The sequence below is a fragment of the Vanessa tameamea genome, chromosome 6, assembly GCF_037043105.1.
Source record: "Vanessa tameamea isolate UH-Manoa-2023 chromosome 6, ilVanTame1 primary haplotype, whole genome shotgun sequence".
NCBI classification, from domain to species: domain Eukaryota; kingdom Metazoa; phylum Arthropoda; class Insecta; order Lepidoptera; family Nymphalidae; genus Vanessa; species Vanessa tameamea.
Genome location: NC_087314.1, coordinates 83,350 through 98,580, shown reverse-complemented (window position 1 = coordinate 98,580; position 15,231 = coordinate 83,350). Strand labels below are relative to the sequence as shown.

The following is a 15,231-nucleotide window of genomic DNA, read 5'->3' as shown; positions in this document are numbered from 1 at the left end:
ACAGCGTTACTTTTTATTTTCAATAATTGTTATTTACAGAGTAATTAATCATATTTCTATTTAAAACAACCTATCATAAAAAATAATTTTATAATATCCTTTAGCATACAAACGAACCACGCCATTTTGAAATTTGTAATTAAACATTTTAAAACGTTTTCTGGGATTCTATAATTAAAAGTTATTAATTATTGTCTAACAATAAAAATATCTTAATTAACTTATGCTTGTTTTTGGTACTAATACCCTTCATATAAAATACATATTAGATTTCTTTAAATTATTCCACTTTATAGTGTACTAATTTCAAGAGATTTTAAATTATTAGTGAGTTTTATCGTGACTTAAAAAAACACTTGTTCCCGGCTTTGGGACTACTGATACTGACTAATTAACAGGATTTCATGACAACTGAATCATTCTGTCTCCAGTTGACATGAGCCAGACTTTTGACTGTTATTATTTATTAACAGCACCAGTTACTGGGGAATATTTATGAAGACAGTGGTATTACAAAGCGCGTAAAACCGCGACGGGATTCTACTGAATCCTGGCTTATATTCCCTGTTTTGGACGATCTACCTTGCCTACTGGTTATTTATTATTATGTCTTATCTACAAAAAAATAACTGACGAAGCCGTAAATTAGCTTTAGAATAGACTCAAAACACTGTAATTGGTGCCGTTATTGTCAACCTAAAAAAGGAAGTTAAACATCAATGTCAAATCATGTTTGCTTCTATGTTGTAATTCAAAATAAAAAATAGTTTGTATTTTCCGAAGAATATACAATTACTAGTTTTCTCGACCACACCGATATTATTATTTCTTTATTTGGTGTGCACCTTCTTGGTGACTGATTGTGTTTTAGTGGCTGGATAAGAGTGTTTAAGCACAAAAATGTACCGAATTTATAAAATTTCATAGAAAAATTGTTTTAATTTAAAAGGCTTCTTAAGCTTAACGAGTTACAACAACATTATATCATGGTGTGCTGCGCTGTCACTATGTGCAAAAACACATCTACAAAAATATCTAAGAATAAAGATGGGATTACATTTCACAGGTTTCTGATAATATACCTTGTATATATTTTTATATTTGTAACAATTGTAACTTTACAACTTTTCATTTTGGACTAATTTTCTTGAGGATATTCAACATAATAGTAATCAGCTATAGTTAATAATATAAAACCTCTCTAATAGATTTCCTCGTGATCCTGATCGACGATGCCTGTGGGAGATAGCTGTGAACCGTGAGGATGAATGGTCAGCTTCAGCCTTTAGTGCAGTGTGTTCTGAACATTTCGATATAAAGGATTTCTACATAACAGAGGGTGGGTTGCGCCGCCTGTCTGTAGATGCTGTCCCGTGCGTAAATATTTCTGTAAGTGAAGTTTTCATTTTTAACTGTCTAAAGTACAAAGTTAATAAAAAATAGCAATCTTTGAATTCAATTGACATCAAGCACTTGGAAATGTTTTAAAATCGTTAATGATAAGATGAATGAAATGTAAAGCTGTCACTGGTATAGAATGTAGATGATACCAAAAATGACCTCCAAGAAACTTAACTATTTTTTATCTCTGACAATAAGCTTAAGTTACAAATTGAATTAAATTATTATTATTATTATTGTAAGTCAGGAAAGTGAGTGTGGGTGTCAATGTCTCTTTGAAACTGTCTTCTGAATCTTAAATATATATTTTTGTTATTAATTACTCTGAATTACACCGCAACTGCAATATTGCTTACAGGCTTGTCAAATACCCAAGCCAACTTTTTCAAATCTTCCAATTGATGTGAAGCCTTCGGACTCAGATGAAGTCATGAAATTAAAATTTAAAGTAAACAGACTTGAGATTATAGCTGAGAACAGAAAACGTAGATTACATATGATGTGGCAAGGCCGAAGGAGACTCAGGAAAAAACTTGAAAGAATGAAGTGTATAATTAAGCATCTTATCAGATATAAGGAAGACAAGCTCTCAGAAAACAAGTAAATATCAAGTATATGGATGAGCCTTATCTCTCTTTCTGATTATTCCTTTTACACATGACACGGGATGTACTATATATGGACACAAGTTTATGTTTTACTTTGTCTCTTAAAGGAGTCTGGAATGTTTATTATTTATATTTATATTAACTGTATAAATGTGTGTAATGTAAATAAATATTAATTTATTATAAAAAAATCCTTCTTAAAATATTAAGTCCTTTAGTCTTCATTGAATAAATATACTTAAAGGTTTTATTTTGTACATAATTGTATCAATAGTTATTTTACAATATAAAGGACTTAACAATGAACTGCAGTTGTTAAGAAAACTTTATTTTCCACAAAATCTATTAGTGATTCCATAGTCTCAAGTAACAATGTATAAAAGAGCTCTTTTATATATCTGGTTAATATCAATAATGTATATTCTTGAAGTGCTGAAATACTAATTTGATGCAGATAAATGGGCAGATTAATTGAGGACCATTTCTTAATGTCCAAGATCTGTTTCGAGTGAAGATGTCAGTTGACAATGGCTATTCATCATTATAATATTGTTCATAAACTTTGGTACTTGTCACCTTCCTTTTATAATGAAATAGTTTCATAGTTCACATAAAATTTTCAATTTTCTACAATGCTAACAATTCCCCAACAATCCAACGAAGACTGACTTTATTGTATCATATTACAATGTGTATTATAAGTTCCTACACTTTTATAATTCAAATGTAAATATTGTTAAAATATCAATAAATAATTTAAAATAAATTTGCTTAAATATTTTAAAACTTTCATTTTGGTTGTTGTATCGAAATGAAAAATGAACATCAAAGTCATTCAATAATTATGCATTAGAAACGTATGATCATAATATACTCATAGCGGTGCAGGCTGGCGCTGCAGCGTCCATTGAAGGCTTGCGCCCGCGCATTAGTGGGGGATGACTCCCACCAATGAATGCGCTAGTACCTTCGCTAGTGCGGCGAAACGCTGTCGTGTCGCGCGTTCCGAATTTGAATTTAAAATCGATCGAAAAACATTCCGTTCTAAACTCGTGCTCGCAATATTTTTAATCGATATACTGTCGCGAAATATTTGTGCATGTGTCTGTCGAAGCATGTGATAGTATAGATATACGCGAGTGAGTGTTTTCTAAACAATGTTGATGTCTACCACGTATGTCATTGAAGGAAACGCGTAGCAAGTTGCAATCGGCGAAAATGTGACTGTTAGGTCGGATCATACGTGTTATCGACTAGTGATTGAAAAATGGCCCTTACAGACGTCAGCATACTAGTTACCGATGCTTAGCACAATGCGGGAGTTTATAAGGATCACCTTGGTGTGTGTGTGCGCTTTTCTTTTGGCCGTGCATGATGGGAGATGTGAGGATGACAGTGGATCATCTGAGGTGACGGTGGAGTCAGAAGCAGCGGGAGCTAAGACCGAGGACCAGAGCGAGAGGAAGGAAGGCAAAAGTTTTATACCAGGTGAGTTCTATGAATACAAATCCAAGAGGGATTGGATGGGGTTTATTCTGCCACACTGTGTGGTGCCGCACAATGCAGGTTGTTGAATAAGCATGTCACAGAATATCATTCGGCTTGTAAGGTTCTTCACGGTTTTTTATCATCGCCGATTTCAACATGTATTATTTACACAAAACATGAAACACACTTCCTCGTCTTGAACCCGCGGTCGTCGGTAAAGACGTGCGATGATCTATCCACTGCGCAATCTATTCAATAATAACTTATAGCTATCGAGCGCCAAATATGTACACTGATGATTTAATTGCGTGAGTTCTTTTAATGAGGTGTCAAGTGATGATTTTATACGAGTAGGTTGACAATTCGAAGAGCGATTTCAAGGTAATTATATTTTACTGATGTCATGATACGTTTCTGGATCCAGCTGAATCCAGCTTATACCGCGCACTGCTCCGATATGCAATATTAATGAACTTAGTTGCACTTGATTGACAAGTAATTATTGTTGTTTCAACTCATCACATACGTCACATTTTTCTGCAATATAATATATTCTTCATTAATGAATTTGCTTCAGTAAAACTTAAGATGTTCTATTTTTGTCCATTACCTGTTAATAATTGGCAGCTTAAATAACAATTTCGATTCCATGTTCTGTTACGTGCAAATAAGTCCCAAAACATATTTTCTTGCGATGTTACGAACGTATCGGTACATTAAGTTATTCGTGATTGCATTCGAATGTGCGGCCATTACTTAATAATAGCGATTTTGTTATAAAATTAAAACAACAGTCGAATATTATCGAATACTTAGTTGCTATTAATTTAGTTTTTAGGTATTTTCAATATTACTACGTATTCCTTACTTTTCCTAACTTTATTAAAATATTCAAATCGTGTTCGTAGTTTATTTCTTATAGTTATGTAAAATTCAACTACGTTTTAGAAAAATAAAAAAAAAAAATAATTTGAATAATTTGTTAACATCGATTCACCGAGAAAAACAACAAAGTTATTTTACGCAGTTTAAAGTCCTCCGAAATCGTCAAACTGTGCGTGTTATTCACCTGTTTCAATGAATCTTCACAAAACTATAAAATATTAGTCTGTCGAAAAAACATACACCCACGCCTGCCACATGGCGACTTTGTTTTTCATTCCTAGAGGTGATTATTTGCGTACTTTGTGTATGTACTGTGTAGTACTGTGTTGAAGTTGTCGTAGCGATGAGTTTTAGTGAGAGCATGAAGGAGATTTATAAATGACAAAATATATTTTAATAACATAAAATTAAAGATAAATTATAATTCAGATGAAGATAATTTAGATAATACAATCATCAATGGCATTGTGCAGTCGACAAGTTTCAATATAAACGTTTTTAATTTGAAATGAAGATAAATTAAGCGGAATGATTCGCAACTTTCGTTATTTCAAGTAATCTGACATCGACTTTCACTAATCGTACATTATTTGCTAAAGAAATAAAGCGAAGTGGGCATGTGCGATAATTAAAACAGGTATTAGTAGCTGGAAGTGGAAATATATGTTTTTCAACTGTGAAACTCCGAGCACCGACCTTAGTTGAGTTACGCGTTGCTTGCGTAACCACTGGTAGCCGTGTGTGTGGGAACATTAGCATTACAAAGCCGGTAACGCACTTGCGTGCCACCACGAACAATGCACGCCTATTTTACGACGCCATTAAACATGAACCTTAGGCTAATTGAAACAAAGCCTATTTTTATATTTAAAATGTAATGGAATATTAGTTGACTAAAATGCATGCGTAGTCGAGCGTGTAAAATATGGAATAGGAATGTTGTCAACTTTCTGGTGCATGAACTAGGCGAGCCAGATTCTACAGTAACTAGAATCGTTAGGTAAGCTTACTAGGAAGAAGCCCTTCTGCAGTTGTCGGTCGTGTAAAATTGAAGTATTGTAAACCAGTGTAATTATGGCGCAGCGTACGTTGTGCGTACATTCATATCTGGCGTACATTCATATCTGACGTACATTGTACGATTGAATTAGTTCTTAAGTTGCAATCTACAACGATCAAAGTTTTCCTATTTTTATCGCAAGTAGCGCTCTTTATAAAAAGACCATTTGACTTATATTGCAGTATCGTAGTTTTTCCGCGGATACCTTTCATATTCCATTGTTATGTGGAATTCATTTACATCATTTTGCCTGCATGTCGTAACTACCCTCATTTATTATGTTCTGCGGTTTGCGGTATGAGAGGCGTTTCGCGTTATTGTTGTGTGTGTATGTTCAAGATCAATGCAATTGTAATGCGTTTTGGCCACACATGTTTTCAGTATTTAAAATTATATTTTAGGCAAATAATTATTATGTTTCACCGCCATCGTCGTGGAATTCTCGTCAAAGCTAACAATGTCGTTTTTAATAAATACTCTTATTGCAACACGTTCGTTTTTTCTATAGCTGTATAATTATTATTAGCTTCACTTGTAACTATCAAAGCCAGTATGTTAACTAGTCCAGGAAGTAGAGTTAAACCTATTTATAATTATCGATGTAAATCTATGCAAGTATTTTTTATACAGTAGTCAGGCTGACGTGTAAATAGGCCACCTGAGGGTAAGTGGTTACCACCGCTCATAGGTTAGCGTTAGAAAACTCACTCACCGTCAACCTCAGATAGGCGTGCGCTTAGCCCAACCACGAAGTAAAGCAATTAGAAATTTAGAATTCGTGTGATGATACTATATTGTGTATTGCACTGACCCGCCTTTGGTAGTTTATCATTTACTCTCTTTTCACGTAGATAAAAGCGCGTAAGATCGACTACCACAGGATTCAATTGTATATAAATCTATCAGAAATGTAGATTTATCAAAAAAAACCTTCGCTTAAAATACCTCAATAATCCATAATACATAAATATTTAATAAATACATTTGAGGCTGCTAAACTAAGAAGTGTTACTGAGCTATTCATAGAAGTAAAACTCTCGAGTTTAAGCTCATTAACTTCGCACTGATGAGGCCCATACGTTACAGTGACACGCGTGTTTTCCTTTTTAAAACGTATAATTTATTCAAGTTGTATTCGTTTATCTAACATTTCTGATTATCGATATTAACTGCGCATTTTTTTTAAACTACAGAAAAAGTTAAAACGTTGTCATCAATGGAAACCTTGGTCACCTGAGCCATTGTATTATTTACTTTGGGAGTTTCGTAAGCGTTCATCAGTCAGCCATTGTTGTGTGATGTTTCATGAAAAGGGACTAACCTTGGAACGTCAACTTTGAACATTCGTTCCATAGACCGAAGAAAGTATAGCTTACAATTAACGGTATTGTTTAATTAATGAGATTAATTAATTGCATCACTAAATGTTAAACGTATGTAATTAATAAAGCAATTATTTAAATTCACAGCAATAATTGTTAAACGTTCAGATATTAAATTGTCATTTAACACAATGGCATATATATATATATATTGATTTTTAATGTCTTTTGTTGTCACTGACTACACCAAAATACATTAAACATATTATATTGTGGCTTTGGGATAGGAAACTAGTATATTTATTTTGTGACTGACTTCAGGGATATTCAGTGTCTACTGTAGATGGCAAATTAAAAACATTGTGTTTTTGTCATTATATTGCATATATATTTTGAAAAAGTGTAAATTTTCATTTAAGAAAATTAAATTCTTCGCTTAATAATTTTGTGTCGTAAATGATTGAATTAAAGGGGAAATATCATGTTGTCGAGAATAGAAACTTATTTTGATGATAAAATAACTGTATGTGAAATGAATAAAAAATATTATATATTCCTAAATATCCTCAACTAGAAAAACACAGACATTAAAATATAGATATTAGTACCATAATATACAAAAAGTATCACTTGAACGTCTACCTTTATATTGTCTACATTATATTGTTCTCAAAAGATGTTTTTGTAATAATATAATACTCAAGTAACATTTTTAAATGTATGTATGTATACGACTATAGCAGATCCATTGAATCCATTTCAATCCGCTCAAACGCGGTATCTTTGCTGAGATCCGATGAAGAGCTGCGTTTCCTGCTGATTGTAGATGATGATACAGCATCAGGAGACATGTTTTGTTAAAGAAAATGAGCTTAACGTTTTTTATTTATTTATAGCACTACGAACAAATGTAACAATATTGATCTTAAAACCGCTAAACAGATTTTTTATTCGTAGCTCAGTAAAACACTCACGAACAAGTCAGCTTTCAAACGAAAAAAAAACAATCAAAATCAGTTCATCCGTTTGGGATCTACGATACAGACACATCCATCTTGTCTTAAGTTAATTAATTAAAGTCGCGTTGTAGGTATATTAATATGCTTTTTCCCAATAAGTATATAATATTTAAAAAACATTGAACTGAAGCACAGAACAAGTTCTCGGTATTCCTATTTAAAAAAGATAAATAATTAAAAACGAATCTTTAGATTTGAAAGGTCATTTTACACTTAAACAGTTTGAAGGGGAAATAAAGCAGGCAAAAACCGAAAAAATAACCGTCCGACATCTACATGAGCATCATCTGTCGGCCGGGCTCCGTGATTCATGAAGAATCATAATCAAGTTTTTGTAACATTCCCCGTAACAAACAGACAATGAAAATATTATCATGTCCCGTCGTGCCGCGAACGTGCCGACAATTTTGATAATATAGCACTTTTATTGAACATAAGTGCTCGCAAATTTTATCATAAATATAATATAATTACAAACTAAATCTTAAAATAATGGTAAAATCTGCTTGCAAACTAAAGTACCCGTGATTGTCTTATCTCTGGCCAAAGGACTTTTTTCTTCATTAGGAGAAGATTTGCAACTTTTACAACCAAGCTGCTTCAATGAAGATTAATGGTAAGATAAATGGGCTACAATGCTACCTAACATACGTAGGTCCCTCGCGGTGTCTGCTTTTACTACTAAGCAAGAGAAACAACAAAAGCACATGATAACTCAGGTGTGCTTTTAGCCTCGCTAATATTGTATCTGAAAATATTATTAATTTATGCAGGACAAAATTACACTGTAAACGTCATTTGTTTCAAACTGTGCAATATTTTAAAATAACTTAGCATAATAGAAAAGGATATCAACAAATTAAAGTAAGAAATCTTGATTTGGACGGAGTCCAATGGATTGTTAGTAACAATGACTGTTGTCTCGTATTTAGGGCTGAGACGCATCGAGCAGTTCAATAGATATATACTTACTCGTGGCTAAAGAGATACCGTTTTATATGATGTATTCCAAATAGGTGTTTTTTATTCTAATGCGCAATACATTTTATAGTCTATACGCGATAAATTGATTTGCAAGATGCATCTGTTGCGAGACATTCCGATAATTTTTTATTGAATAATCCGAAGTGATGTTGCGTCGTAGTTTACATTTCAGCTGCAAATAGTAAATATAATATAAAAACTAGTAACTGCTTATATAGTTTGTTTCGTATAGTATTTTTGCCTTTGAACTAGTGCGACGTAATTTCGTAATAGATAACAATTGTCTTATCAATAATAGTAATGGTCGATTGTGTGTCGACCGTGACTGAACCTGTGAATTCGCCCTAAAAATTCAAAGGCCAGTGAAAACGTTCACATGAGCGTGCGCCCGCGCCGCACCGGTCCTTATTGTTTCGCAGAGGAAATGCCGTTTCCATTGTTTTCTGCGATTGCTGAGATTGCAGGTAAATGTTTTCTGTTAATAAGCTACTGTTGGTAATTAAAGTCATTCGTTGCACTCAAATCATGTACAATGTCCACGTACAGTGCGCATTCTTTTGTAGATATTAATTATATTTTAGAAAAATATACGTGTAAATAAGGGTTATAGTTTATATAAATCTCTGTCAAATTCTGTGAAAGCGTCGTGTTTCGGTGAAATAAGATTCCGAGATTCTTAATACAAATCTTCATAATATTTATCATATAAATACCGTAATATGATCTAACCGTTTTATTAATTTTGGTAGTTCTGTTCTTGTCACTCGTTTCCGTGACCACAACGTCACACAGTGTAACTTATATCCGGACTCAATGCGTATATACTCTTATCTTGGGGAACGAATAAATAAGGAACACAGCAAGCGTATTTCGTATATTGCACGTCAAGATAATATCTTATGCTTCAAATAATATCTCGCAGCATAAAGGAACTTACTACTTTCAGATTTCTCAATATAATTTTCCCCTTTCATCTCAAATCGAAGCATTGTTATGTAACACTAACATCTGATTTCAACTTTCTCCGAAGGTTGCTTACGTTACCTTCAATACCTAATACTCTGAAAATGTAAACGTTTGTTTCAATCTGTTTGTATCGACTTTTCATTTGATCGTAATCACTTCCGCATGAACATTTAATCTAGTTTTATAAATATTACCTATAATATGTTTATAACCTTATGTATAACGATAAACAGATGATTTATGTATGAAGAGATACAAGTAACGTTCCGTTGGGCGCGCTCCGGCGCCCGCGCTTGCGTTGCGTAAAGACAACGACAGGCCAAATGAAATCTTACTGCAACGGAATATGGACTATCTAAATTGGAGTTTGTCTCGTATTACGAGCAGCGGTTATATTATGAACATACGCTTTTGCAATTAGTGAGGTTTCGATTACGATCCGCGTATAGTTATTTGGTAATATCCTCTTAATAAGTCCCTGAGTAAAGAGAGCGGTTAGATCGACCCTCGACGCGATCTACATCGTTTACCGCTAACGAGAAATTATAATTCAGCGTTATTATGAAATATTACCGAAGCAGGTTAGGCCGAGCAGTCTTTTAAATATTGTCGTTTTATTAGTATTATTCCTAAATTAAAACTAAATTTGATTTGAAGCTAGAGCAACTTGTTTGTGAAGAAGTATGAACTGAATAATTATTATTTTAGACGTCCATACACTCCACATGCCTCTGTATGCGATTTTATTGTATAAATAGTTTTCAGCATTGTCCGCCCCCACCGCACCTTGCCTTGGACTTATTGTCTTCAAAATGTGGGCGATGAACTTGAACATCAAGTGCCAGCACAACATGCTCGTACATCGCACACCGTACATTAAGGCCTCGTATTACAATTCACTGTGAGAAGTTTAAATACAACGCTTGACAATTACAATCTTCAACATGTCATTGGCAACGACACATATTACTATTTCAAAACTAAACTAGTTTTTAATGTATGCCGTGCATTATATGCATATGATACTATTAGGAGCAATCTGAACTAAATAATTAGTAAATGAGAAATTGAGTATCGTATAGTAGTGGAGCTTCCATTGTCACAATTATGGCCACCTGGAGCAGAAAGACTTGGCGACGGCACGAGATGCCAAGAGATGCCACGACCCCGACGATTTGCCCTTACAATCAAAGTAAATGAAATACAATGTTTTGAATGTCACAATGACTTCCGTATTTTTCTCAGCATCATATCCCCAGAACTATATTTTACTTAAAATGTTTTGATAAGATTATTTTGACAGTGTTGTTTTGCTTTTGGTCTTCAGGACTTGCTTTGTTTCTTTTAAATCCTCTGCAGGTCGTACTGTGACGCTCCCACGACTCCGCCATTACGTGTTTACGTCTTTCAAGAAGCAGGGTTCGTGTAGCTGTTAGCACTAAAACAAATACTATTAAATGCTCAAAACAAAGACGCATCAAGTAGTTAAAATATCGAAAACAAAACGATAAAAACTTTATTGTTTTTCAACCTTGAGTATTGGTATCTGGTGAATATGAATGAAAACATCGTAAAACGTGTTCGACGAAGGTGATCTCCTCGTGTCATAATATCAAATAATATTTACTACTATACTTAATATACTTTCTTTTTTATTTTTGTCGACACATCAGTTTATTTGTTGTAAAATGGTTGAGTGTAAGTACCGGACACTTTTATACATATTCGTTTATTTAATAATAATAAACGAGTGTCCCATTAGTCTAGCGTCGAGCTGAAACTCCCAGGTCCCAGGTCCCAGGTCCGAACCTTATGTTGGGGAAATAAAACTCACGAGGCTGTTGTGTCAAGAAATGGCAGTCCGGATCAAATAATAAAGCGTAGATATAGCACTCCATGACTTTTTTTGTTTTGCATTCTTTACAGTAGCAGAGTTGAGCAGCGGGCGCGTTAGGCTCAGAAGACCCTGAACAATAAACGACCCTATTTTAAAAATATAAAATCAACAATTAATTCGTACTTTGAAAAGTATTTCTTATAAAACTTTTATAAAAAAGACTATATAATGCGACTAATTAGGAATAAATTGTAATTTATCGTTTTCTTATTAATTCCAAGGTCAATAATAAAACTATTTTACGGTAATAAAAGTCGCGGCTGTATAATCTATGCGCGTTTCATTTCAATTCGTAAAGGTCAACGGAAAAGCCGTCGGTCGAACCATCGTCTGAGGACAGAAGTCACGAGGAAGATATAGAAACTTACCTTAATTTAATTAAATCAAGACGAATATTTTTACCAATTGATATTAATTTTTGTAAGAATTATTTATAAAAATAGGTGTTGTAAAAATCACGTCTGCTTAGAACGCCGCATGAAGGCTGAAAGCGTTTTCTCGCTGAATTGTCAATCCAAATCTGTAAATGAAAAATGAAGTAGCAGAAGTCTTTTCACAATTAATGATGTCCAGGGTTCAAGTATTTTAACTAGAAACAACAAAATATATTATTTGGAATCAGAGGTGAATATTTGCAGCGCCTAGCCTGTTGCTGCTGTATTTTCTGCTGCAACTCCCGCCCTTATATATATTATTAGGCTTATCACCATCACGACTTATTACAAACGTTTCAAACAATTGTCATACAATAAATAAAATTATATTTTAAAGTAACTAGTGATTTTGGTTTATTTCAAAGCATATTATATTAAGAACCATAGAGTTGACTACGGTTTAAATAGAATGCCCCGTTATAAGAAACGTAGTAAGCATGAATGGTACGCGATAGGTTCTGCAAACGCTTTTCGAATTGAAATATATTTAATGTTATTGTTAAATACAATTAGTCGAATAAATAAATATTTGTTAAGCGATTATATAACGGTTTCACTGCAGTCTTGTTATGTTCTCGGTCGGCTGTTTACGTCTTCCTTCGAATAACCTCGATGATAAAATCTAATGAAACCAACATTATTTGCCGTCAGAATCGCCCTTACCCTCGTCGCAATAAGGTTTATTTTCGCATGGACATCATCAGTTGTGAAAGGTTAGGCGTTCGCTATGTCCGTGATTACCTTTAGTAGGCTCACTTCTAAACGTTTTATTGAGATATATACATCGTTGACATTTACAAATACGGATTTGGTTTATTTTTGAAGTTATCACATACCTATTATTCAGTAGCAAGAGGAGCTTCGAGCGCGTTGAAATACCGGCGAGATTATATTACGAATGCTTCGATAACAATTATTACAATTTGGTACACACCGGCACACCGGCACACCGGCACACCGGCACACCGGCACACTGCACACGCGGTACCTACTTATTGTAGAATCCGCATTTTTATTGAAAGCAAGTCTCGTCGTACCTGTCGCCATCCATTCATGACAGTAATCATGCAACGGGTGAGGGTAAGGGTGTGTCCTTTTTTAACTGAATTCAAGAAAAAGGAGGTTATCAATCCGGTAGTATTTTTTATGTTTATTATCTCCGAATTTATCTTACAGATTTGGAAGCCTTTTTTCGTTTTATTTCGGAGTTCTGCGCATCTTTTGTATACTTTATATTTCTGTTAAAAAGACGAGTCGCGTCTGAATGAAAAGAATTATGCTAATTACATAATTCGAAGCTATTTTATCTAACTGAGCGTGGCTACGGCGTAAATCGCTATTGTGATGGATAGCTGTATTGTTAATACACACAATTAAAGTTGTCCGTACAAAGCAACACACAATAGAACTTCAGAGATTCCTTGACCTATGATTTTCTGAAACTGTACCTAAGTTTAAGTTTTAATTGGCACCAAATATAGAGAACATTGAACTGCTTTGGCTGCGACTATAAAATCCTATACATTTAATGAGGCTCTATTTTAAAGTATTTTGTGCCGACGGGCGAAAAGCGTTAAAGGGTTGACTAATACCTCCAAGACAAATATTTATATTGTAAGTATAATATTTAACTAAATAATTCAACATGAAAACTAGTGAATCGCAATTACGTACAAAAGTAAACTACATATGTATATCAAAAAATACTTTTTTCAGACAATACGATAACCATTTTGTGTTTCATAATTCTTTAAATATAACATTCAATAAACACAACATTGTAGCTATTTTCTCAAACAAGATTTTCATTATTGTGGTATATGATCCATTAAATTGTTTTAAATCTGTCACACGAGTCTAGGTTTTATTACACACAAGTTAGAGTTTAGTTTTAGTTGATATACCAAGTATAGAGCGTGTCGGTTGATGTGCGCATGAATTAAACGCGCGCAAGCGCTTTTCCCCACGGCTTTCTCGAGCGATCCGTGCGTGACGGCGCGGCGTTGGGAAGTGTGAGAAATATAGCTATCTCATTTTGTCACATAGCACTGTCTCGTTCGTTTAAATATTTCGTATTATGATTTCCTTATGCGTATAGAATATTGGTGAGATGTGTCACTTTGTACATACATAATATCGATAGTTTGAGAGATTTCGAGATCAAAATCCAGCTAACTTAACCAATATTATTCGATAAGTAGTGTGCACGATCAGCAACATGACCATATAAACTAATAACAAATTTGAAGTAATAAGGAAGAAAACATGTCACCACTGAACAGTGAATAAATACTTCTCACATGGTACAGGACATCGGTGACATATTTTCTTCCCGAAACATTCATTCGCCGTCACGATTGTCGGACAAATATACTCTGGTCGTCGTGGCTGAATTAATTCAAGTCGAAGTTACCTCAGTTGTTATTATCTTAATTAAACACGACGGCGTAATTTTAGGAAGAGAGGAAATCGTTTGAATTATATTATTAGCATAATTTTATTATTTGCTGCTTAGTGAATCGTGATCGTGACCGGTCGTAGGGACTCCGGCCGGGTTTCTAAAATCATGTTGTTTTCTTATCGGAATATTTTGTTTATTTTAACTATCTTTACATAAAGCTGTTGTGCGCAGCTCAACTCCAAAGTCAAAAATGTCGTCGTCCGAATAACAATTTAATAGCGTCCGTTGACCTGGTAGGGATTTCGATGACTTCCAAGAGATAATTACGGAATAACCTTTTCCAATGGTGAGCATTGATGTTTACACATATGTATTTATGTGTTTAATACACTTTTAAAATGCATAGTCTAACCTGATTGGTGGCTTTGAGAGAAGTTTATTCAAAATTCATCTCCTAAGGAGATAAAATTGGGGATGGAAGTTTGAATGGGTATTCGTCATTTCCGATGTTAGAAATATGAAAAGCGGCTATCATTTACATAGAAGCTTCTAATTCTGAGGGTATCCTCAGTTGATTATTTCGTTTTTAAAATATTTGTATCATCTAAGAGGGTGAAATTGGGGAAAAAGTTTATATTGGTTCCGACTTAATGGTCTTTGTCTTGAAATATGGAAAACGATCTAAAAAAATTGTAAGTATTTTTGTTTAAAAATCATCTCCTAAGAGGATTGGAGTTTAAATTATGTAGAGAAGTGCGTCATTTTA

At 33.9% G+C, this 15,231-nt stretch overlaps 2 protein-coding genes across 2 annotated transcripts in view; both read left to right on the top strand.

Moving 5' to 3' along the window:
• Nucleotides 1-741: 741 nt before the first annotated feature.
• LOC113393402 (THAP domain-containing protein 2-like) lies at nt 742-2,119 on the top strand. Its single transcript, XM_026630276.2, has 3 exons — nt 742-1,066; nt 1,209-1,389; nt 1,760-2,119. Exons 1-3 carry the CDS (start codon nt 987-989, stop codon nt 2,003-2,005), a joined length of 507 nt encoding a protein of 168 aa, XP_026486061.2. The 5' UTR covers nt 742-986; the 3' UTR covers nt 2,006-2,119.
• An 847-nt stretch (nt 2,120-2,966) lies between these two features.
• Nucleotides 2,967-15,231, top strand: part of LOC113393390 (uncharacterized) — an 80,805-nt gene continuing 68,540 nt past the window's right edge. The window contains exon 1 of the mRNA XM_026630244.2: nt 2,967-3,497. Within this exon, the coding sequence (XP_026486029.2) occupies nt 3,311-3,497 (187 nt within the window). The 5' untranslated portion in view covers nt 2,967-3,310. The remainder of the gene's footprint in view (nt 3,498-15,231) is intronic.